A 26,608-nucleotide genomic window follows, 5' to 3' on the forward strand; every position below is an offset into this window, starting at 1 on the left:
ATCTTGCATAATATGCATTCATATGCCTGTGCATCATTTAGAATATCTCAAAAGCCTTAGGGAATTTACTAGGATTTATCTAGTATTTTTTCTATATTTTATGGTATTTATTTAGCATTTAATGTCATTTATAAACATAAACTTTATTAAATAAATGACCAGCCAACTTGACCAGCGCCTAGTTAGTATAAATAGGCTTGCATAGGGCTTAGTTCTCCCATTCAGTCTTCAGTGAGCTAGGCACCTTCCTCCTCAGCACTAGGAGCGTTCCCCGCCTTCAGCCTAGACTGGTTCCTGCCCTTCGGGAGTTTGTGTTGTGCTTCAGCCTTCTTGCAATCCCCTTAGGCAGCCCACAGCTCCACAGTCATCACGCACAGCCATCTGAACCCTAACGCAGCAGTTCTGTCCCTTCAGCCCATAGGTGCCTGCATACAACACCCTGCCAGGCCCCAGTACAGCAAGTTCCCTCTGCGTTTGAGCATAGATCACAGCCAGCAAGTATTCTGGACAGTTCAATCCTGCGTTTGCAGATCTACAGCAGTTTCTAGCATTGCGTTTCAGTCTACAGTCTGCATTTCAGTCCAGCATCAGTTCTACAACAGTATTCTGCCTTTTGTGCATCATCCACACATGCAACAGTCATCTGGTGAAGGTAACATATCATTCATAAGCATTTACAGCATAGTTACATAGCTTAGAAAAGTCCACCGCAGTCCTTTCTCAGCCTCAGGTGTGCAGCCCTTCCTCATGCCCTTGGGAAGAGTGCATAGGCTCGAGATCAGTTCATCAAGGTGTTTCTACAGCCATGAACAGTTCAGCCAGGCTTCAGATCCTCCGAGATCTTGCATTTGGCTTATCTACAGTCCACAGTCATTCTCTCTAAAGTAATAAAGCAAATACTATCTCGTTATCGGGATAGGGGCCCTTCACTGGGTAATTTGGAACCCAATCTGGTGTTCAATTCTCATATCTCTCTCTCATATCTCTTTAAAGTTTGAAGTATTAAAGTGGATTGCTAAACTCACAAAACTCAGGATACAGAAGACGGTGTGAGCATTTGTGTGACAGAATCCTCCAATACAAAGACTTCCGCTGCATATTACAAGTTGACACCTCTTAGGGACACTTGGCATCATAGTTTGACATGTGGCATATGTGGTGGCAGCATATATATGCACCTTGTAAAGGAGGGTCTCTTATATAAAAGAACCATTTTCATAATGTTTAAGTGTGTCGTACCCTCTTGCTAATCCCTCATGTTTAACATTGTGATTAAACCCTAATAACCAACAGTTCTCTCCCCCTTCCCCCACAAACACACACACAAAAACTCATATACACACACCCGCCGTTGCATGCCCCAAATCATCTCTTTCACTCAACCTTGGTAGTGGATGAGTAGCAGCAAAGGAATGCTTCATGAACAAATTATTGACAGATGCTATTATTCATCCCATGATCCTAGCGTAGAGCGTTACAAAACTCCGCCATTTGAATGACACGGAGGATTTTTTGGAGCTCTCTATTCCAGACAACCTGCCTTCCATATCTGTCGTATTGGGTGTCGAACAAGCTAGTCTCATGTGGTTCCAAACATGCGGGTGGTTAGAGGCTTATGATACATTTTTATAGTTCCAAACATACGGGTGGTTAGAGTCTTATGATACATTCTTATACCTCAAAATTCATGCAAGCATTCAATGCCCCACGCATGGCATTATTAAGTTATACCATATATACAGTATCTAATGAAAGGATAAAAAAGTGGAATCAAGCCACCATGACACAACAGTATGATGTCATGTCTTAGAAATCGGCCCATGACCTTGCAGAATCTTGTAGTGACTGAAGTACCCTTAAGCAGAGGGTTGTAACACTTAACCCATTAATGCGAATTAAACACTTTTTTTTCCCCCAAAAAAGAGACTTCTATTAAGTATGAAAAAAAATTACAAAAAAAAGGAGATTTCATACCAAGCAAGGGGAAAATCTCAACCAATCGGGTGCCTTGTGTTGCAAGCAAAGCCCCATTTGAGACGAGTGAAAAAAATGCCATGATCCCATTCTCTCATAAATTGGCCACGTTTTCTCTCGACAGCCGAAGATTCCTAAATCCTAGCCCAAGTGGCCATGAGCGTGTGGATAATATCACACCACATCCTGCAAATGCACTGTGTATCATAAACCAAAAAGCCCTCCATGGCCTCAGTGCATCTAGCTTCCAGATGTGCCACGTTGTGATGCTAGCAATAATCTCCTATGTAATGTCCAGCCTCTACGCTGGAGGTACATAGCCTGACTTTGGCATGTCCAAAAGAAGACACCGCCGACACATGCCCTAGGTAAACCACATGATCATCTCTTTTGTTCTCTTTAAACCTGACTTGCAGGCCCGACTATGTCAACTAAACAATAGCACCAAAACAAATGTAGGTGTCTCTCCTCATCTTTCCAAAAAGGTGTGCTATTGCAGTCCAAATCCTCTGTGCCTACATGCACTCCCATAAGCAATGGTAAACTGTCTTTGAAGCTCCTACAGATCTAGGACAAGCTCGGCTAGCGCCAATGACCAATCTCCACTAGTTGGTGGCAAGTTCACCATGTAGAGAAAGCCAAATAAAAGAGGAAATCTTCGTTTCCTTGTACGAGTGCCACAACCTCGGCCAAAAAGCTACCTGAATGTCAAGGGTGATCCCATAAGCCTCCCAATGCAGTCTCGAGGTAGGGACTCTCTTGATTTGTCCCAAAATGGGATAAACACACTCCGAGCAACCGAAATCGACCAAGAAACATCTCTGAGTGAGTGCCGAAAAAATCCATTCATCGGATTTTCCAATAATAATATTAAAACATGCATTTTCTGTGTTAAATTTCAGAAGCCAATAGAGCACAACTTTCTCAACAAACAAACAAAATAGCTCTTTATCATTGCAAGTGTTAAGCGTATATGTAGTTGGACAGAAAAAATACCATTATATAATTTTGTGAGATCACATAAAAATAAAAGGTACTATGTAAGGTGTCATTAAACTAGAGAGCTACGATCTTAACAATGACATAAAGTGAATTTTGAGGTATAGAATTCTAGAGATGCATGAAATAGACATTACTTGTTGGTTTTTCCTTTTGTTAGGGTAGGTGACCTTGCATCTTAGTCATCTCAAGATGTGAGGTTGGTCGAGATCTTTTTGGATCTTTTGAGGTATGTTTGTGCCTCAAGCCTTAGGAATGAATGATCCTATGAAGCAAACTTGTCTTGTGTGGCATGTGATTGTGTCATTACTATGTTGATGTGTCTTTAAGAGTTGTGAGATAATAAAGGGGTCTTATTTAGGACTTAACTAAAAGTTAGGGTTTTGAATATAACTAAAAATAAATGACTAAGGTTACAAGGCTTGGGTTGCCACCCTTCGTCGGGTCCGTTGTGCCCGAATGCATTTGGAAAGACTTCTCAACAAGAGGGATAACTTCCAACAAAGCGTCCTAATAGGGGGCCACTACGAGTGACATTCTTCACTCAATGAGGACGGCAGCTTTTTCTTGTGTATGAAGGTGTGCGTTGGTTGACAAGACATGGAGGTCAAATTTGTTAGACATAATCATCCCCTTGTTGTTGGCTTCTTGTGTGGTGTCCTATTTTACCCTTTAGGGCTGACCATGTTAGCTGGAGGGGCCGGTCACCCCTCACATCATTTATCCCCTATTTTCCCCATTTTATGGAGTCTTGGACATTTATCCTAGTCGTGGAATGCTACTCAGCTGCCTCTACATAGGCATATATGTATAGCCGGGCATACCCTCACTCTTTTTCATTGCTTAGCATTGTTTGCTGCAATCCCTCACATACGAGGCCTTCTCCCCTCTTTCTTGGGACTTGTATTATTGGTTGGTGATATTGAGAGCAGGTCTATACCTGTGTTTCCTCTCCATCTCTCTCTCTCACTCTCTCCTCTGTTTCCACTTTCCATCTTTCGCTAGGCATTCTATCATGGTATCAGAGCGCCACTGAAGAACAGAGTTGGATGCTCCCTCCTCTCCCTCCTGCGTTTTTTCTTCTCACAGTTTCTAATGGTCGCCTACTTCTTCCAAGCGTCTTCTCCATTGCAGCTATTGGTCATCCTTTACAGGTTTTGACCCCTGAGATTAACCTGTCGGCTGCTCTGTTTACAGGGCAGCACCACCTTGGAGTGCTGCATTATTTCTACAGGTGTTTTCTATAGCAGTTCTGCGGCGTTTTTCACCAGCATCTACCCCCCTTTAGTGCTGGCCGCCTGTTCTATGCAAGACAGCAACAGCATACTTGCTGCGTTTTTCCTCCTACAGTTTTTTGATGATGTTTGTTGATCTGAGGCTTGGTGGTACCATATCTCTTCTGCTTTTCCAGATTCAGCCCTATCTACTGCCCCGAATACCTCTGCGTTTTTCAGATTTGCAGCCATGGTTGCTGCATTTCTTTGAACAGATCTTGCTGGTAGCTCTACCTTCACCTGGGCTCCTTCCGTTGGACCCAAAGGCACCTTCTCTTCAACGCTTTTCCTCATATGAGGTGTGGAACCTGGTTGCCATGAATTTTCAGGTTTGTAGCCCCTTGTTTGGCTGCGTTTTCTTCTCCAGTGGGCACAGATCACTTGCAGAAGGGGTTTTGTTTGGATTGTGGCTTTGGTGGCAATTTGGTACTTCAGGAGGACACTGAACTTTTTTATTTCAATCAGCGTTTTGATGATTTTGGAGCATCTATACCTGTGTTGTGTTCCTGGCCTACACAATTACCCGATTTCTTCATGTTCGTTGCCTTCTATTGGCAGTGGAGTGCTATTTTTTACTGGGCAGCAGTGTTTTGACTGCGTTTTGCTTCCCATAGGAGTTTTCTACACTCAGCATGGGCCCATCTCCAGCTACTTCACTTCAGGATCAGTTTCGGGAGCTATTTTGTATCTGTGGAGACTTTCTCCTGTGACAGGAGTTTTCAGATTTTGGAGGAGAGTAGTGATCTTTTCAAAGATCCTGAGCAAAGTTTATTTTGTTCGAGCCTGTGTTCTTTGCAGTGTTTGCAGAGAAAGAAGGGTGTTTTGCCTGTGAGGTGTGATCCTTTCACATGGATCACTTATTTGTTGATGATTCTTGGGATCTGATTCTACTTATGGAAGACTCTTTTGCTGATGCTTTTGAGGATGCTCCTTCCATTGCCTGTTCTGCATTTGGTTTGCTATGGTTTGTAGGTTTGTTCTTTTGGAGGATGGATGTTTGGACCCGGTGGAATGCTTTGCATCTGTGGTTGCTAACCGTGCCTGGGGCAAAGTGGTACTTCCAGAGTTTTTTGGATTTGGATTAGAATCAGGTTGGGCTTGTACCAGTCCGACGACATCATTTTTCAGAGGGGGATGTGGAGTCCTTTTATCTGGCGATGTGGAGTCCTTTCATCTGACGATGTGTTCTTATGTATAGCATTGAGCAATAGAAAGGAGGTTCCTCTTCATATCTAGAACCAAAAGAACCGTTTTGTAAAACTTTCTATACAACCCTAGACTTGAACTTGATCGTTATGCCACGACAACCTGCATAGGCAGCTCTCTAAGCTTTAGGAACGATTAAGAAGGTAAACACAAGATTATGCCAAAAAATCACACACAACTAAGCTATGGTGCTTTCGTGATTTCTCTCTCCATCACTAAAAAGGAGACATGGTTTGCACAAGATACAAGAAAGTGGACGTAGTGAACTAGAAAACTAAAGCCTTAACAATTCTGTAAAGACAGAATCAGCGGATACAGGTGTAACAGCAGCAGGTAATGCAGTCCATACAGTTCATAAACTATGGCCGGAAGAAGAAGATACAAAATAAAGTACAGCAGTGGCAATCTATACAAGAGGAGGTCGGCTGTACGGTTGTATGGAACATAGTACGGAGAGCTGTCTAAGTGTTCAAAGTGCTGGGCCGGGAGGCCTGGCAATCTTCAAAAAGGTGCTCAAAGTGCTCGGCCGGGAGGCCTGGCAATCTTCAAAAAGGTGCTCAAAGTGCTGGGCCGGGCCTTGTATGGAGCTGTTTACACGAGACGTTGGGAGCACAGCTGGTCGGCCACTGGAGTAATATTTTTCAGTTCACCCCAGCTATATTACAAGCACTGAAGGTCCACTGGTGTATGCTTTCAACTCCACCTAACACGGGCAGCTACATCTACCATCAGCCCAAAACCGGCTGTAGATGGTGACCTTTGCTAAGGCGACTCCTCTCTTTGACCTGCTCACTCAGCAGCTGCGTGCTCATCTCCGCCATTTAACCGGCTAATTAACCAACCAGGCGTTGCAATAGGTGGTGGTAGGTGGTGGTATGCGTGACCTAAACTCCCACCAGCACCTCCAGCTACTCGCCCACCGGAGGGACTCCAGACGCTTCGCGAGAACAAGCCCTATGGAGGTTCGCATGTGGGCGCCTGTAGAAAGAAGCCCTCCACACGTGACCAAAATTGTTACCAATGCCACTAAAACAGGGCGCCCCCACTTTATATACCATCTTTAAAACTGGGTGCCCAAATAATAATAACTTGTCCGATCTCTTTGATCAAATGGGCACCCATAGAAAAATGGGTATGACTTAGCTATTATGAATGCACACAAATGCCCTTTATTTAGTCCTTGTTCTTATCCAATAAAAGACGAGGGTGTCGTTTGGGGCCCCATTCCAGCCCCAGTACCGTGTCCCTTGAGCATATCTTTTTCAGTTCATTGTGGATTTGCTTTAAGGCTGTTCATTAAAGTGTTTAATTAGCATTAAAGGTCAACGGTCGCAAACCCCCTGCTTCCAGTTTCAACTCAGGTGGACTGTTGTTGCAAAAGCCTTGCAACAACAGTCACAAAAGAGATTTCAAAGTGTTGAAATGCCCACGTGCTATAATTTAAGTTCATTAACAAGACTGGCCATCAAAGCTTGCAATGGTCTTCAACCAGAAAATGTTTGTTAAGGTTCTCATATTTCGCTTCCGAGTGTATAGACCGATTCAAATGCTTTTATCTACTTCCCAAAAGGCATTAGGCTGTTACCCTCTACATAATGGCAGGCTGATTTCCAAGATTATATGCTTGGATATGCCAGCTAAGCCTAGTATATTACTTGGCAGTTGGTTTGCCAAACCAAACACAATGACACAGGACCCTACCAGTAATCAGCAAACAATTCATTGCGCTCATCAGCATACATCCATAGTAAAATCAGCTGCCATCCTGAAATTTGATAAAGTAAAAAAACCGCAAAAATAAGGTCTTGCTTACATACAGCTAAAGTAGCGTAAGTGGGGCCAGATCTTCAACAAAGATTAAGCCCTCCTCACATGCCTTCTCCATCACCTGCAAAAGGATAAAATAGGCCTTGTTTTGAGCAGACTTCAAAACATCACCTCAACCTAACTACTAGTAGCTACCCATCAACAGTTGCTGGCTGAAAATTGAAGCACTTCTCATAGTAAGGCTAGTCTATATGCTGCTCTTATCAGTACAAATCAAGTCAAAGCTTCAAGTCCATAAACTGATCAGCACAGCATGAGTCTGCTGACAACGATTGAAAGCTGATGTAAAAATTTGAGTTACATGCATGCCTTTCTCTGTTGTATAAACAGGTGGCAAGTTATGGGCATCTGCTTTATCAAATGTTCTGAAAATGTCTTGCAACTAGACCCGATGAAGTTGACATTGCCTCTTCATTTGGAATTAGAAAACATCACCTCAACCTAACATCTGGAGCTTTCTACTCTGCCTTGGACATTGCCACTCCAGTTTAACCACCTTGTCCAAGTGGCCAATATTATGATTTGCAGTGCATTCTGTGCTCACTGCTATTAACCTTCTTTCATGTATCCTTGCTCCCAAATATCTCCAAGCAAAAATACACGGACTTGTATTTTTGTTTAGGCTCTAGCAAAGCCTAAACAAATATCCTTGCTCCAAATATCTCAAGCCAAAAAAACATGGACTAGTATATTTTGTTTAGGCTCTGGCAAAGCCCTTCTAATGGATTAAAATTTTCCATTCGGTTCGGTAAATTGCATGTGCTGTGTAGCAGCATTCTTCTTTTTTCTATTGTTGCTCTCTTGTAGAGAATGATTACAAGTGCTAGCAAAGTATCATACTCCTACCATTTAGCAGTTCAATGTCTTACCATCTCCATACCTCGGACATAAGATTCCTTATGTACAGCAGCTATGTCATGTGCACTGGCAGCGCCAAAATTCTCGATTTTGAGCACCTCTTTTCCCCGAAACTGCAAATACATTTCGAAAGACTCAAGGACCCCAAAAAGGAGTGCATCACATTTAAAAAGAAGAGCTCAATACAAAAGTGCAGAAACATTGTTATTTGTTCTTCCAAACATCGCAATACATACCGCTGTAAAAACTATCATCCCAACGATCAAATAACACTAAAAGCTGATATAAAACAAGACTCATGTTGTCAGTGGATTCTTGCCCGAGTGGCTATCACACCACACTGCCCAGGAGGAGGTGTGACTTCAATCAAACCCCAACACCTAAATTTGTAGTATCCAAAAACAAAAGATCAAACAAAACAAACTTGTGTTCGTTCTTTTCACTCAAAAAGTCCAAAACCTGAAAATGCAGGTTTGTATGCAGAATTGAGTTCCTTTAAATTTGGAAAGACATGGTCGGCCTAACTTTCTTGTGTTAAGAAATGGGTGCAAAGCTGGATAATTGGCCAAACATTGTTCAAAAACAGATGCTTCAGTAGTCATGGTATTAGACAACAACTTCACTTATACTACACCCTCTGTTTCTAAATCTGAAGGAACACATCAATTCAGTATTAGGGTGATAGAGATGAAAGGAATTCAAAGAACAAAATTTACCTCAAACAAGAAAAGTTTTGGATTCCTTTGACATAGAAAATTTTAATTAATATGAAAATCATGCTAGCAATCAAAGCACCATACTCATTATATAATGCCGGGCCACTAGCTCATGTGTATAAATGTATTAAGGGCCCCATTATGAGGAGTAACACAGTTGACCAACTCGAGCACCCCCACCCCGGTTTGAACACCAAATGGTGGCTTATTGAGGCCAGACGGGATGGTTTGTAGCCAGCTTAGGAAGGTTTTGGCTCAATGTAAAATAGTCTGCATGTTTTGTATGAACGGACATTCCAAACCAAGCCATGCATAGGGTAGTAGAAGATCTTTCCAAAACACTAAGTCCTCAGGGTTGTTGGGCCTAACACGCATCTAGATGGTTCTTTTTCTTATCAAGAAAGATTTCCAATACGTAGAAAAGACTCCACTCTTGCTTTCTCTTGGCAAGCGGTGTCAGGGACACAACCTTGGGTCTTCCATAAGCACATTACAAACCTCTGAGGAGGTGAGATCATAAGGGGCAAAAACTAAGGAAAAGTGTGCCCGCGGTGCGCGGGCGGCGGGGGGGGGGGGGGGGGGGGGGGGGGGGGTGGGGGGGGCACTGCTCTCAAAGGAAACTGCATCCTTGGGGAAGGGGCAAAAGCCACACTAGGGACTTGTAATGCCAGAAATGATCGTCGTTGTCCCGGGTGAGATAGGCATCCCAAATCCACTAGTAAGAAGGCTATGTGCATAGCTATGCTCTAAGATCTCTTAGGCGCCCTAAAAAGCGTTCTCGGAACAGTGTCCCTGCCAGATGTGTCAGGCAGTGATACCGCTAATGAGCTCCCAGCTCTGATCCATGGTGGTCTATGTGGTCCAAGGGTCAGCCGAGACCTTGGCGGCGGGTGATGGTGGTGATCCAAAGATATTTGAGTCTAAGGGTGTAACCCTAGCCATCCTCCTTGCCCAAGCAATCTTTGCCCCAAGCAACAAAACACCCCGCCACTCTGTCCACCGTGAACAGGTACGGAATCCTCCATTAGACTTGCTATGCCTTTGGGCAATCCCAAAGGCAGTGTTTTGTTGGACGGCAATTGCATCAGACGGGATGACTCCCTATAAACAGCCATGTGGCCACAAGCTAGAGAAAAATCTCGAGCAGAAACTTCTCCACAATCTCTCCCAAAATCGAAGAGGATGTCGGGATAAATGCCATGCGCTCTCTAATGTGGGGTGACATCCAATATACCATCAATCCCATGAAGCTCAATGCTCCTTCCAAGTCAGATGGAGTAGGCAAAAAAAGGGATAGTCTGGATGCTCAGGTAGGGCAGTGGGATCTATAGAGTGTCACTCTCCCTAAAAGAGACCAAGGGTACCATCAATCCCATGAAGCTCAATGCTCCCTTCCAAGTCAGATGGAGTAGGCAAAAAAGGGATAGTCTGGATGCTCAGGTAGGGCAGTGGGATCTATAGAGTGTCACTCTCCCAAAAATCCCCCTCATAAATAGACTAAGGGACAGTTCTCTAAAAGCCATCAAGCATACAAATGTCAATCCATGTGGTGACCCAATCTAAATCCCTGGCCATCTCAAAACCAAGTCTCATTATTCCAATCATATAGCTACTTTGCAAAGAGACAGAATCAAGAGGTCACTCAAACAGGTCACTCAAATTATGTGAGAGCTTCAGAAGGCGACCGAGGTACACAATCTATCACTCAGACAAGTGCCAATGGCATTTTGAAAAAGAGAAGAAAAGTTGAATAATTTCCAAGGCACAAAAGACTAAGAAAGCAAACAAGGTCATTAAACAATTTAAGGTCAAAATGGACGTCAAGGGCTAAAGAAGGCAAATAATTCCAAGAAAGAAAACAATCAAACATGAATAGAATCGAATGGTCCTTTGATTGTCCTCATGCTATACTTACCCTTCTCCAAGCGTGCAACACGCTTGTCAATCATTCTCTTCAAAGTAATAAAGCAAATACTCCTAGCAATAGGAGGGGGCCCTTCAGTGGGTAATTTGGGACCCAATAAGGTGTACAGATCTCTACCTCTATCTCTCTCTCTCTCATCTCTTAAATTGTGAAGTGATAAAGTGGATTGCTAAATAGTAAAGATTCACGAAACTCAGGATAAAGAAGGCAGTGTGAGACTTTGTGACAGGATTCTACATCTACGCATAATTCCATTGCATGTTACACCTATGAAGATCATCCTCATTGACTTTGGCGCAAGTGTGAACCTCTTCTAATATGCGGCATGCACATAAGCAACACAACCAAAAACACGTAGGTGAGAAACAGAAGGTTTGTGTCCTGTAAAAGCCTCCTCTGGAGTCATCCCCTCAACCGCTTTGTGAGAGAGCAGTTAATGAGATAAATTGAGGTAGCCACAGCTTCACCCCAGAAAGCAAGAGGGAGAGCTGCATGATGCAACAAAGCAGGGGCCATTCCTTTTACGGTCCGGTTCTTCCGATCCACAACTCCATTCTACTGAGGAGTGTAAGGAATTGTTGTCTATCAGTGAATGCCCTTCGACGCAAGGAAGTCATCAAACAGTACAAACTCGCCACCATTATCACTCCGAAGCATAGTCACAGGGGACGGAAGGGATGAGTGCTTGGAACGGAGGGACGCCGAAATGGGACGGACCGGTGACGGGGACGGCAGGGGACGGACGGACGTCCCCTAGGACGCATCACTCACAGGGGACGGGGACGGGGACGCCTCAGGAACGGGGACGCCTCACGAACGCGGACGACTCTGTGGGGGGACAGCAGGGAGCCGTTGCGCTCGCCGTTTCTAGCCGTTGCAGTCGCCGTTTCTAGCCGTTTATGGCTTCTGGCTTGGCCGTTTATGGCTTGGCCCTTGGCCCTTGAGCCTTGAGCCTTTGAGGCTTGGCCCTCTCTCTCTCTCTTGCCCTTGAGGCTTGCCTCTCTCTCTTGCCTATCTTTATAAAAATAAGCCTCTACAAGGCTACAAGCACACACAACTTTCAAGCTTTCAAGCTTCTTCTAGCTTCCAACTTCCAAGTTCCAAGCCTCTCACACAAGGCCCCCGGGCTGCCGCCCTACTATCTAGACTCTCTCTCTCTCTCTCACCTCTCCCTCAAGCCTCTTGAGTCTTCCAACTTCCAAGCCTCTAGGCTCTAGGACCATACTAGCACGGCATGGGAGACGTCCAGTCAGAGTACTCACCATGGAGGACATTGAGGATATCCGCCATCGACCGATGAGAGACATCTTTGGATAGTGATGTGTATGATGCTTACCTTTGTTGCTGGAGTTGTTTTTAGCTTTTCTTACACAGACATTGTATCAGATCCACCAATTGTTGTAACCTTTTTGGTCTCATAGGTCATTTTGGCCTTCTGAAGACGTTAATATATCATTTCATTTCTCTCTCTCTCTCTCTCTCTCTCTCTCTCTCTCTCTCATTCCTCAAGGCTCAAGAGTCAAGCCATCTTCAACCATGGCATCCTCCTCACGTGCCGGGGCTTCCCGTAGAAGGACAACGGGATGGACATGGTGGGAGGAGGTTAACTACACCCCATCCGCTCATGGAGGCGGTTCTCGGCCATGGGTACGCAAGCTTTGCCCGTACCGACGAACGGGTGGCGCTGACAAAGTGCGAGCCCACCTCTTGCATGAGTGTGGACATGAGGTGAGGTTTTGCACGAATGTCACACCCAAGAAGAGACGGGAACTTCTTGACAAGCTTAGCCTCTACGAGGCGGTCGAAGCAACAAGAAGGACACTACGAGTGGCCGTGGATCCCGCGACGATGGGGAGAGGAACTGAAGCCCCTACAATGGAGTCAAGTGGTGGATCAGGATCATGCACACCATCACCTTCAAAGTCGGAATGTTACTCCATCCACGACGCCGACACCCTCCATCTCCACGGCCTCTCAACCATTACGTGGCCCACGACGACAATCTACACTTGGGGAGAATTTGAGCCCCAAGTTGAAGGAGGAGGTGGATATGGCAGTGGCCCGCTTCTTCTTCCACGACCACATTGCCTTTCAAGCGGCTAGGTAAGTGCAATCGATCATTGCCAATTCATCATTCATGTTTTGAATTTTCATCATCCTAGTCCCCTTCTCATTAGTAAATTACTTTCTTGAATAGGTCGGAATACTTCAAGGTCATGGTTAAGAAGATTGGGGAGTATGGCTCAACCTATACGCCCCCCTCATCCGAGAGCTTGCGCACTACATTGCTCGAGAAGGAGAAGCGCATTGTAGAGCAAGCGGCCGACAACACAAAGCGGTAATGGGAGAGGAACGGAGTCTCCCTCATTGTGGATGGATGGAGTGACACCCGCAAGAGGAGTATTCACGGCGTGGTTGCATATTCCCACGGAGAGATGTACTTCATCTCATCTCATGATGCATCCGGCACTGGGAAGAGCGCGGATGTGCTTGCGGCGGAGTGGGCTACCACCATGGAGATCGTTGGCCCCGAGCATGTAGTGGGCTTTGTTGCGGATGGGGAGCCTTCCAATAGGGCGGCGGGAGCTATTCTCCAAGGTATGTATGGACATGTCACAGTGTCCTTTTGTATGGCTCATTGCCTAAACAACCTCCTCAAGGACATCGGGAAATTACCATGGATCAGCCCGCTCATTGAGGAGGCCAACACCATGGTCTCCTTTGTCCTCAACCACCAAAGACTTCGGCATGAGTTCAACAAGAGGTCTTGTCTCTCTCTCCTCAAATATTCCGACACCCGGTTTGCCTACAACTTTCTCATGTTGAGCCGGTTGAAGGATTGTAGCGGTGCTTTGAGAGGGCTTTTCCTTAGCGACGAGTTTGTCGCCATACAAGAGTCCCGTACAAACACTAGCCAAGAGCGTAGGCTACGGGCGGATGACGCCTCTTGGTGGGAGCATGTGAAGACCACAGACGCTATGGTGAGGTCCATAGTCCACCTATTGAGGATTGTAGACGCTATGCAACCATGCATAGGCAAGGTCTACGAGGCCATGGATCGCATGATAGAGAAGTTGAAAGACTTCGTGCTTGACAAAGACAGATACGAGGACATCCATGCCTTGTGTCTAGGAAGGTGGAATTCCTACTACTCTCCATTGCATGCAGCAGCTTATGTGGTGGACCCAGAATTCCAAGGCAACAAGCAGGAGAGCAACTGGGAGGTGAGCGCTGGATGGAGGATCATCTTGGATCGTCTTGTGCCTGATGCATCGGTTAGGCACAAGATTAGGGACCAGCTTTCGATGTGCAGGTCATTTCATGGCTCCTATGGCTGTCATGATGCACAGGTTGACCGCTCCAAAGTTGATGCTGCTCTATGGTGGGAGGACTTTCGTTCGGATGGACCGGAGCTGCAGCAGCTTGCCATCCGCATACTTAGCCAGGCCGTCAGCTCCTCTTGCTTGGAGCAACTTTGGAGTACCTACAGCCACATTGCCTCTAGAAAGAGGAACCGACTTGAGGTAGAGCGTGCCAATGACCTTGTCTTCGTCAGCGCGAACTTGCGAATGCTTTGCAAGAGCATGACCAAGAAGGCAGATTCCTTCACCGAGTGGGAGATAAGTCAACAAGAAGAGCAACAAGAGGATGAGGTGCAGGAGCAGCATGCCAGTGAGGATGAGACTAAGGATGAGCTTGATGCTTCTTTGGCACGAGCTACCCATGACCATGTGGCGAGCACTTCACGTGGATGATCATTCATGGATCATGATTCATGGGCCTTACTACTTAGCTCTAGCCTCTAGCCTCTAGTCTTTAGCACTTTTTTGTCATTGACTCATTGGAGTCCGTCCATGTAATCTGCCTCCTTAAGGCTTAGTCCTGACTCTTGAGTCATGACTCATTTTGTATCTACTTAATTGTTGTTAATATGACTCAAAAGCTTACCATTTTAGTGTTTTGTGCTCATTTTGATGTACTTCCAAAGTAGAATAAGTGGAGTAGAAAATTTTTATTAAAAAAAGTATTTTTTGAGTGCCGTTCCCTCCCCCGTTCCCTACTTATGGCCACCCCCATCCCGTCCCCGTCCTCGTCCTCGTCCCCCATCACCGTCCCCCGTTTTTTGTGACTATGCTCCGAAGAAATGAAACTGTACCCCCAGACTGATTTTCCACCATCGCGATCCAAGCCCTGAAACTTGCAAAAGCATCTGACTTGCGAGCCAAAAAACATACCCAAACTTTGCGAGTGAAATCATCCACAAGAAGAAGAAAATATCAAGCCCCTCCAAGAGACTCAACCTCCATGGGTCCAGCAAGATCTGCATGTATAAGCTACAGTCTTTGGGTTGCTCGATGAGTGGCCTCCATTGAAAATGCATCTCGATGATGCTTGCTCATCATGCAGGATGAGCAAATGTGTGAAAGAGACATGAGCTAAGGTAGTCCGCTGACAACTTGCTGAGAATGGAACTTCTGTAAGGCAGCAATGGGTACATGACCAAAGCGAGAATGCCACAGAGAAGTATCTCCCTCAAAAACCAAAGCCATCAGGGGAGAGAAAAGTCGATGAATATGGAAGTCAATGAGAGTGAGCTGGGAAGTAAAGTTGGTGATCTTGTAGAGACCCCCATCATGGACTCCATTGGCAACAACCAAGAGAGTCTTCCTGTCGATCACTTCAATGACCTCATCATCAAAGTACACACCAAGTCCCTTCTAAGAAGCTTTGTACTCTGAAAACAAATTTTTGAAAATCTGTGGTACATATAAAACATCATGTAAGGTGGAAGAGAAATCCAAAGAAACATTACCAACACCGGTGACAGGAAGCAAGGAGTTGTCACTGATGTGAACTAAAGAAGAGAGAGTCTAGTAGTCCTCCACGATATGGGCTCGATTGGTCATGTGGACAGAAGCACCACTATCACCAACCCATTCCACCGCTTTAGGTGTGTCACTGACTTCTTTTGCAGACGTCATCTCTCTGATCACAAGGAGCGAATCCTATAAAGAAGTGAATGAATCTGTGATTGCTATGTATGCTACTTTGGCAGATCCCTCCTCTGAAACTGTCCTTGCCCTCATCTTTAGTGTTGTCCTCGTCAGATGCTTTGGAAGCATCCTGGGCTTTATACTTGGCTTTGGCTGCTCGAGAACTATCGCGAGACGAGCAAAGCAGCGAGCCTCAGTATGACCTGTCCTACCACAGTAATCACATTCATTGCTTTTGTCCTTGGACTCCTTTGAATCCTGTTTACCCTTGTCTTTGCCTTTGTTTTTGCTATTGTTGTTGGAGTTTCTTTTTCCGCCTTTGCCTTTGCCCTTGTCAAAGGCAACAAAAGCAGACTCCGACTTGCCTTTTTCCGCGAAGCATGCACTTGTCGTGGAGATAACTGACAACTTCCTCAAAAGGGAAAAGAGGATCACGGAAGTAAGTATGATCCCTAAAAGAATCAAAGGAAGCAAGCAATTTACCAAGAAGCTTATGGATAGGATTGTTGATTTCAAGCTGCAGCTTGATACGGCCCACGGGTGAACTCTCTAATCTTCTCAACCATGTTATCTGACTCATTGATTGTAATCTTCTCCAGATCTGACTCCAGTTTGACAATCTTCATTGTCGACACTCTCCCATACCTCCTCTGAATCTCCGTCCACATCTGATGAGCATTACTCTAGGTAGAGACAAAGTATGCCTGTATAGACGGAGTCATGCAGTGGATGATGATAAGACGGGTCCGAGCATATCCAATATGCTTCTCAAAGCAAGGTCCACAAAGTGAGGTGTGGAGATGAACATCCACACACCGGCTCCTTCTAGCAATAACTGAGTGTACAAAGACCAAGTATGATAGTTGGTGGCTGTAAGCTTCATGGAGTCACTGACTTGAGGATTGTAGGATGGTATACAGGTAGGGGTGGGAGCAAGAACTGGATGAGAGAAACTCAGAGAATAAATATTGGGAAGAGGAACCACCTAGGGAGTAGGAGAAGGAGATCCAGGCTATGAAGGTGCTGGAGTATCAATTGGAGAAGGAGCTGCAGTAGAGAAATCTCATCAAGCCATGTCCTCAGACAAGAAACCTTCTCTGAAGCAAGAGGGCTGTAAAAAAACAGCAAATAGCCTCCTCTCAAGCTGTGCACAGTGAGAGGAGAGAAAGAAGAAAGGGGAGGGAGGGTGGGGAACTGAAATAGAGAAAGCAAATCTCTCAAGAACCCTGTCCTCAGCACCTAGAAGAGGGCTTCAACCTCCAACACCAAAAACGCAGCAGTCCCAGGGTACAGATGCAGAAAACGCAGCACTCTTGAGGAAGCCTCTGCTCCAATCAGATAAACGCAGCACTCTCCTGCCTGTAGGTCAGCGTTTGGCTCTGATACCATGAAAAAAAAAAGAAAACACAAGGTGTAGGCAAAAGCACAAACTGTAGAAGGCTATAGACAGTTGATTATTGCTGAAAATGAGCACGAGGGAAGCCCGTAGGTGCTTACAAGCATAAGAGACTGTTGCAACAGCCACTGGCCTCCAGCAAATATGCAAGAATGAGATGGGAAATGATGAGAAGGGTGTGAATCCTTATATATGTCCCATATGAGCTAGGCCGATAGTAGTTGCGAGGCAAAAATATGCCATAAATAGCCTAAAAAAGACTCATAAAAATGGTAGAAAAATCCTATATGATGGCTGCTAGTTATGCAATGCAGGGCCTCATAGAAATGACCAGTACAAGCATGCTAAGGTACATGTAGACCATCTGGAGATGATATATGTTCCAACCATAATTTGCTGAATTGAGTACATTGTACTTCAAAAATTTTAAAAAGGAGATGTTTGGTCACTTACTTGAATATAGGGAACATGGGCACTTCAGAGAGTAGTGTGAGTTGCAAATCTTCACCGACAAGTTACAACCATAGTGTTTGCAATACTCTATTTATATGCATTGGTATGGAAATCTAATCAGAAATGCCCATGACACTATGTACTTGATTCTCTCAAGCTCAATAAACATTATTTGAAAGGGGGGGGGGGGGGGGGACGGGGATGGTTCCGGCTCATTGTGCGTCTCTTGTCCTCTTCTTATATCTTTCTTTCTCAAATTTCAGCAATACCCAATCATTCTCTTTAACATCAAATTGCTTTCTATGCTTATCGGCAACCTTTTTATGTTAGTCTTGTGACCTTGCAATGGCTGTCCGCACCTAAGCAAAGGCAATATCCAAGTCTCTTACATACTCATCAGCTGCAAATATCTGATCCTGTGTGAAGGATGGGTGGCAAAACCACCTTACCATAAACAATCTCAAACCGGGCCTTTCCCGTAGATGCATGCATTGTGCTATTGTATGCAAATTCCACAAGCGGTAAGTACTTCTCCCAAGAAGATTTTTGATCTATCACATAACATTTCAAAAGGTCCAACACGGCTGAAGTTGTAGCCTCACTATGTATATCTGTTTGAGAGTGATAAGCTAATGGAAAGTCCAATTTTGTACCCATATTATCAAGTAAGACCCGCCAAAAGAGACTTGTAGTCCTAGGGTCTCTATCCCCTACAATAGACTTCTGGACTTCGGCATTCCATGATGCTTGAACACTTCTGCAAGATATATTTTAACCATATCAGCTTTGATGGTCTTCTTTACCGGTTTGCTTACTAAACCTGTCCACAATTGTCCAAATAGCATCATTACCTTGTTGGGTCTGTGGCAAGTCTATAATGAAATCCATTGTAATACATTCCCATGGCTGTGTGGGAATAGGCAATGACTGAAGCAAACCCTAGTACTATTGCCTATCAAATGTCACCTTTTGACAGATGATACATGCATATACGTGTCCCTCTACGTCCTTCCACATACATGGCCAAAAGAAAGAGTGCTCAATCATGTGCATGGTAGGCATTATGCCTCTATGACTAACATATGGAGGAGCATGGCACTCATCCAAAACCTTTTGCCTCATCTCAGACACCACCCATAGACAATTATCTTTCATAAGATAACCCTCTTTGATCACATATGAGGCATGTGCATGACCAGCCATCAAATCAGCCTAAGTAGTGGCAAAATCAACATCTGTATGATACAAATCATGCATGGCAGACAAGTCTCCATGAGAGGCAACCGAGATAATTGCTACATACGGCTTTTGTGACAATGCATCTGCCAGTACATTCTTCTTTCCTGGGGTGTACAAGACCTGAAAATGAAACATAGAGGAAATTAGCCATCTTCATATGCTTCTCCGACAATCTAGTGATCTATCTTCATAGTGAAATCAGCCCAAGTAGTGGCAACATCAGCATCCTTATGATACAAATCACGCATGGCAGACAAGTCTCCGTGAGAGGCAACCGAGATAGCTACTACATACGGCTTTCGTGACAATGCATCTGCCACGACATTCTTCTTTCCTCGGGTGTGCAAGATTTGAAAATGAAACATAGAGAGAAAATTAGCCATCCTCATATGCTTGTCCAACAATTTAGTTTGGGTAAGAATACCTCAAACTCTAGTGATCTATCTTCAGAGTGAAATCAGCCCTAAGAAGGTAATGTTTCAATATGGTTAGAGTATGAATTATAGCCAAGAGCTCTTTCTCATAAATGCCAAGAGAGCTCTGCATCATGCAATCTATGGCTCTCAGAAGCCACACAATGTCTCTCTTGATTTAGGACAGGTCCTATGTAATTTCCAGATGCATCACATTCGACACTGAATGGCTTTTGCAAATCCAAAATGATCAACATCGGACCACTCCATGCATATAGCTTTGCATTCTCCTAGTAGTAGAGCTCCATCACCTCCCCCACTCATTGTACTTATTGCACACCCAGATTCAGCTTTTTTAGTTCAGTACTTTTTCATTTTGTTGGGATGACAGAGGATACCCCACACAGGTACACTGATTTGTCTCATAGACCGAGTTCGGTCTTTTGAAAGACGTTAATAAAATCTTTCTTTCTTTCTTTCTTTCTTTCTACATCAGCCCATTTGAATATAGCCTTCTATGTCAAGGCATGCAAAAGAGAAGCAATCCATGCAAAGGGCTGAATGAACTTGTGGTAGTAAGAGCATGATTCAAGAAAACTACGGATCTCATACACTGATCTCAATTCAGGCCAATTCCGAATTGCATCAATCTTTGCAGGATCCATCCGCACTCTATCTTTGGACACAATATGCCCAAGATAGTGTATCTCTGACAAGAAGAGCTCACTATTCTTTGCATTTATAAAGAGTTTATGCTTACGGAGTTCTTCAAAAGCAATAGTCAAATGAGGTCTATGCTCTTCTTCAGTCTTCGAAAAGAGTAGGAGGTCATCAAAGAAGACACTTGTAAATTTCTTGTACCCACGGAACATGTGATCCATCATTCTATTGAATGCAACCGGGACATCCGTAAGACCAAAAGGCATAACAAAATACTCATAAAACCCAAATGTTGTCCTGAAAGCAGTTTTATGTACATCCTCGGACACCACACGCACTTTTGATGATACCCACTCTTGAGATCAATTTGGCTAAAATATACCAATCCACCCAACTTGTCAAGGATGTCGTCTATCTGTGGAATCCGAAACCGATTCTTAATGGTGAGCTTATTCAAAGCTCTATAAGCATAGTTGTCACGGTACGAAAATACGATACGGTACGGTACGATACCGTACGGGAATATTCGGTACGATATGAAATTTTGGGATACGATACGATAAAATACGGTTTTTATTTTTTACACTTACAAGCTATGGAGCTTCAAGCTTGAATGTGAGGGAAGGTTGGGAGGGCAGGAGTCTACAGTGCTTGAGAAACCAGTACATGGATATGTGTCTCTCCCGGTTGGATCTCCCGATTGTCTCCAAAAAAGAACCTGGATGGGTAATGCAATACCAAAGGTCTCCCAGTGTAGCGTTTATGACTAAGGGACCGTCCTTGCACAAATACGAGGAGTGCATCTAGGGTGATAAGTTTAGGGACTCCTCTCTAGATCAAAATGGCCATGTCCAAATGTTCTCCCTTGTGCATAACTTGAGAATCTAATTGTCTAGCCTACCTATACCAGGGATCCCCAAGTGATGTAGCAAGATTCTCTCATCCTACCAATCAAGTGTACACTACCAGTCTACCTCGCCAGATTTTTTAGGTCTCTCCACAACCCCATATGGAATACTGAGTGGACACGAAAGTTGCGAAGTATTGCGAGCATTTGGGATCTTCGTAAAGCAGGGTTTCTATTTTTTTTAAGCATTTGGAAAAAAAATTTCAAGGAAAAAAAAAATTTGGGGGGGGGGGGGGGGGAAAAAAAAACCTAACTCGTACCGTACGAATTCGTACGGTATCGTACCGTACGACTCGTACGTACGAATAGGTTCGTACGCGTACGAGAAACAACTATGTCTATAAGCCACACACATACGAAAAGATTCATCCTTCTTTTGAACCAAGAGGATGGGTGAACAATATGGGAAAGAGCTTGGCTGAACCAAACCCCTCTCGAGAAGCTCATTTACCTACTTCATGATCTCCTCTCTATGGGATACACTCACACGATAGGTTGGCCTATTAGGCGGTGAGCAACCCGGCACAAGATCAATACAATGCTCTTCCGGTCGTACGGGTGGCAACGCTTTCGGTAACTCATCAGCAAAACAATCATTGTATTCTTGCAAGAATTTCAATCTATCATTACTAAGAGTGTTTAAATGCACATTAGTTTCTTCAACATGATCCCGTACAAAAATCAAGTATGCAAAAACACTCTTTTTCATTACTTTCATAATTTGTACATGAGATACAATGGGGAAAGTATCACCCTCTTCATTAGCATGAATCACATGCTCTTGGCCTTTATGCATGAAGGTGATTCTATTGGTCTTGTAAGCCATGCCCGGATCAATGCGCGTGTGCCAAGACTTTCCAAGCAATACATCACAACCATTCAAAGGTGCTACAAGAAATTTTTCATGATCCACATACCCTTGAATGTGTATGCACAACTTGCCAATAATTGGCATAACCTGCACTTCTCTACCAACAAAGGCAACCCTTGCTTCAATTTGAGTACCCATGTCCCCCACTTCAATACCCAAAGCAATTGCCATCTGTGTAGATATGAAATTCTCAGTTGCACAATCATCAAACATCAACAAAGGGGGTTAATCCTTAAGCTGTCCCCAAACTTTACTACCTTGGCTATCATGTGAAGTGTTGCCCTGCACATTCAGAACCATTTGCCAGGACACTCAATAAGATAAGCAAAAAAAATCGATTTCCCGTATCGAGGATTGACGACATCCTCGACAAAATCATGCTTTAGTCGCATTGATCTTTAGAGTTGTTACCATCAAGTTAGAGTGATACCTCAACATACTTTAGTCCCATTGATCTTCAAAGTGGTTACCATCAAGTTAGAGTGATACCTCAACATGCTTTAGTCGTATTGACAGCTTTTTGCACCTCATTTAGTCTCTATGAGTATCTTGTTATGTCGTTTAGTCTCACAAATGGACTACATACCTTCTATAAAATTATGGACCAATAAATCAAAAATCATAGAGGCTCTATAAGTGTCTTCTTTGATGACATTTTGGTGTTCTCGAAGAATGAAGAAGAACACAAAGCACACTTGGCAGTGGTCTTTAAAGAGCTTAGAAAACAAAAACTCACGATCAATGGGAAAAAGATTGAATTCTTCTTGTTGGTGTAAGGTCTCCACAAACCAAGCCCGAGCATCATCTAGCCTTGAACCGAAACCCTAACAAGGTTTCATAGACTCAACATCATCACATCGCATGATCGTGATAGATTGTGGCTAGTGACTCACCACCCATCCATAGAGTCCTCTGGACTGACCCCCGAGCCTCAAGTCTGATTGTCGCCACTAGCATGCTTGGTACTACTGGCCCCAGCCTAACATCCCATACCACTAGGCCGAACCACCCACCTTGCAGTCCCATGTCCATGAGGTCTTGCATGCCCTCAGTAGCCCTCCTATCTACCGCATGGATACCTCAATAACCTAGCAATTATTGGCCCTTGCTTTATTTATAAGCTTTCTTGCGTTGCTTATAAGCTTTTAGCCATTATTAGTCCTAGGTTATTAATTATAAGCTCTTAACCAACCTACACCTCATCTTCCTAGTGCCCTTAGCCCACATCTGAACCCTCCAGGTCTCCACGCCCTTAACCCTAACCTAGGTTAGTCCACATCCCTTGCCCTAACCCTAGGCCTATCGGGACATAACATACTTCCCTTCTTCAGTTCAATTCACGCCCTCATGAATGCATAAGGAGACAAAGCCTATGTAAGTGAATCCCTAGATCCGAACATCTGTCCATGGCTTTTACTCACATCTACTGCTTGTTATCTAGGCTTGTGTAAGACTCCTCTTGTAGAGCTTGCTATAAAGATCCAATTGCTTACTGTCAATCCAATTGTCGTTCAAGAGCTGAATCCCAATAGGACATCTTAAAGTGCAACAAGCTCTACCATAACAACCCTAGCACATACCCATAGCACAACTGGCATCCTGCATTAGTTGTTGCCAAATACTAGTCTGCCAAATGGCATCCTGCATTAGTTGTTGCCAAATACTAGTCTGCTTTTTAATGCACAAACCAATTAAAATTAACGCTTTCTGCAAAGCTTCAGACTTACTCTCCTACAAAGAGTAATCTGCTACCTCGTCAGGTTCGAATTACCACTTCGCGGAGGATTTGAAGGCATATGTTTATATGTAGTGCAGCGTGCTACATATAAACATGCACTAACTCCAGGGGCACTTTTCTATGGGTTTTTCCCCGTAGATATCCAGTGTGAAAGGACACCTAGCTAGGTTTATTATTATCAATTGTACTTGTACCACTTATCATTTTTGTGTGAATGTACGTGCATGTACTTCTCCCACTCTTGCACTCTCCTGCTTGTTTCCTCTGTGTGCGCACACGCGTGTGTGAGCTTCCATTGTTGTCAACTCTAACCCTAACACCTATGTGCCATGTTGGTGCCAAGTGGATGGATGAGGTCTAGTTCAAGGAGTATACAGAGCTCCTAGAAGCATACTTGGAAGCCTTTTAATTGCCGAAGCTTTTGTTGTGAAGTACCAAATTGTCGGCATAGAAATGCTCCAAAGCATTCTCAGTAGGTACATATGCAAGAGATAGCAGCTGAAAAGGACTTCCAAGGGCTTGACAGCAGTGCAGCCCTCATTTGCCGGCTAATCCAAGTGTTGGAGAAGCAAGAAACCATGCCAAAAAGTACGTGTGGACTGATTATGCTGAAAATTGATTTTTATGGACCATCCACACTCCATTTAACTATGGAGTGCCCAACTTATTCATTGTCTGCTCTATTTATAGCTTGTCCACCCTCATTTACATGTCATGTGAACCTGGCTTTTAAGCATTGAATATTAAACCTTACAAATGATAAATTGGGCCTAGAAGCAATCATTACCACCTTGAAAACTCATAAGATTCACCTTTGTCACATGCACTCTGCACTGTAGCGCATGGTGACAAGCTGGCTCATCATTAGTAGTGCGACATTTGTACAGTATTAGTTCCATTCAGGATGATATTCATCGTACGCCGTAACCCCATTGTATATCCTCAGTCCAGGATAAGTCAGGCACGAGCTACGTAGGTCATTCTCAGCCATAGTCAGTCAGTCAGTCAGTCTAAGTCCCTTAACCCACTTCAAGAGACGCATTCATGCATATACAGTCAGTAGAAACCTTAGGGTTTGCATCAGAAAGCATCCTGCATATTGCACATCATTCATACATAGCATCTAGACCATTGCAAGAACCTCAGATAGCATCTAGGATTTTTCTAGGATTTTTCTAGTAATTTTTCCAACATTTTTAGCATTTTATACATCATTTAGACATTTTTATTTGGACATGTGCAGTCGGCCAGCACTGTAGCTAGCCGACTGGCACATCTTGTCCATATAAATATAGGCTTTGCAAAATCATTTCGTCATTCATCATATTCAGCAAGAGAGCCATCAAGTGCTTACCATCCTCAGCCCCAGGAGCATAGGCGATTGCAGTTTCAAGCCTCTCTCTTCAGCATTTCTCCTACAGCCCTAGGCACCTCAAACGCATGAGCATTCAGCCATCTACATCAGTAAAACACAGCAGTTCAGCATTCAGCCTTCAGTCCATCTTGCATTTTCTGCATCCATGCAGCTTTCAGCATTCATTCATTCATCGTTTTTCTCCAACCAATTGGTGAAGGTAAAACGCAGCATTCTCATTCATTTACAGCATTCATATACATTCTAGAACAGTCCTAAACAGCCCCTCTTTTAAACCTAGCTTTGCATCCCTCCCTCGTACCTTTGGGAAGAGAGCATCGGATCGAGATTGGATATCTTTGGTGCTTCTACAGCAGTGCACAGTTCAGCCCAACACTTGGTATTCAGAGGTCTTGCGTTTGGCTTATCGTCAGTCACACCGCCAGTCTCTTTAAAGATAATAAAGCAAATACTACTCGGTAACGGGATAGGTGGGCCTTCAGTGGGTAATTCGGGACCCCTTACAGTGTACAGTTCTCATCTCTCTCTCTCATCTCTCTCTAAAGCTTGAAGTATTAAAGTGGATTGCTAAACTCGCGAAACTCGGGATACAGAAGACGGTGTGAGCATTTGTGTGACAGGATCCTCCAATATGAAGACTTACGCTGCATGTTACATTGGTATCAGATTCAGCTTGTCTACACACACCGTATCCTAGCGTGAGGGCATCCTTGGATGGTTAGATTGCGTTCCGGCACGACCACCGACTTCAGTATTATGTCTACTGAGGAGAGTACTCATCAGCCGGAAGACGTCTCCCCCGAAGGAGACCTTGCTCTTCCGTCTACCGCAAACACCATAGCTCTTCTTAGAGCTTAGAACCAGCTGCTCATGGAGCGTCTCCAACTCTTGGAGGCAGCAATAGCACGTCCTCCTCCGCCTCCAGCAACACCCGACTACAACTCCCTCTTCTTTCAGATGGAACAACAAAGGATAGAGGACGAGGCCCAAAGGAGAGAAGAAAAAGCAAAAGCAGAAGCTAGAAAGCAACAAGAAAAAGCAAAAAGACGAGACAATGAGAAAGCCCAACGCAGGATCGACGAAGACCCGCGTCAAGCTGAACTCGCTGCTCGGGAGCACCAACGAGAGCTCGATCGAGAACGTATGTTACTCGAGCACCAAAGGGAAAAGGAGGCCATTCATCGTAGATACCAGCACCTCTCTTCAGCATCCCCAGTCTCAAGTGCCACCAGCCAGCAATCCGCAGCATCAACTACCGTCATTTGAAGTCAACCTAATTTCAGTAAGTATGATGGTAAGTGTGATCATTTAGTAGTAAATCAGTTTATTCATCAATTTACTGCTCATTTTCCATTAGCTAGAATCACAGATCCTCGGGATAGAGTCCACGTAGCGGCTCCCCATCTCACTGGTGAGGCAGTCACTTGGTGGCAACATTGGTCTAATCTCTATACAGACCAGACCACAGGTGTTACAGCTTTCAGCTGTTAAGCTTTCAGCTGGGATACCTTTGTCCATGACCTGAAGACCAGATTCCTCCAACCCCAGTCCATGGCCGGTCTGGCAGATGAGTTCTATGGACTCAGACAAAACGGATCCCCAGTGCTTCAGTTTTCCGGCAAGGTTATCACTTTAGCACAGCAGTTAGGGCTATCTGCGCAGGCCAAGATGGAGCAATTCATTCGTGGATTGGATCCTAACATTCGGCTCACAGTTCGTAACTTTAAACCCAATACATATGACCGGGCTTTGACTCAAAATGAAGAAATGAAGATGAACGGAGG

At 44.3% G+C, this 26,608-nt stretch overlaps 1 protein-coding gene across 1 annotated transcript in view; it reads right to left on the bottom strand.

Annotated features, from left to right (window-relative positions):
* Positions 1-26,608, bottom strand: part of HDA14 (histone deacetylase 14) — a 99,576-nt gene that overhangs the window by 39,120 nt on the left and 33,848 nt on the right. The window contains 3 exon segments of the mRNA XM_086783691.1: positions 7,271-7,299; positions 7,302-7,341; positions 8,150-8,251. Coding sequence (XP_086639817.1) covers positions 7,271-7,299; positions 7,302-7,341; positions 8,150-8,251 — 171 coding nt within the window.

The sequence above is a fragment of the Cibotium barometz genome, chromosome 46 (genome assembly GCF_041138505.1).
Source record: "Cibotium barometz isolate CiBa-2024 chromosome 46, ASM4113850v1, whole genome shotgun sequence".
NCBI classification, from domain to species: Eukaryota; Viridiplantae; Streptophyta; class Polypodiopsida; order Cyatheales; family Cibotiaceae; genus Cibotium; species Cibotium barometz.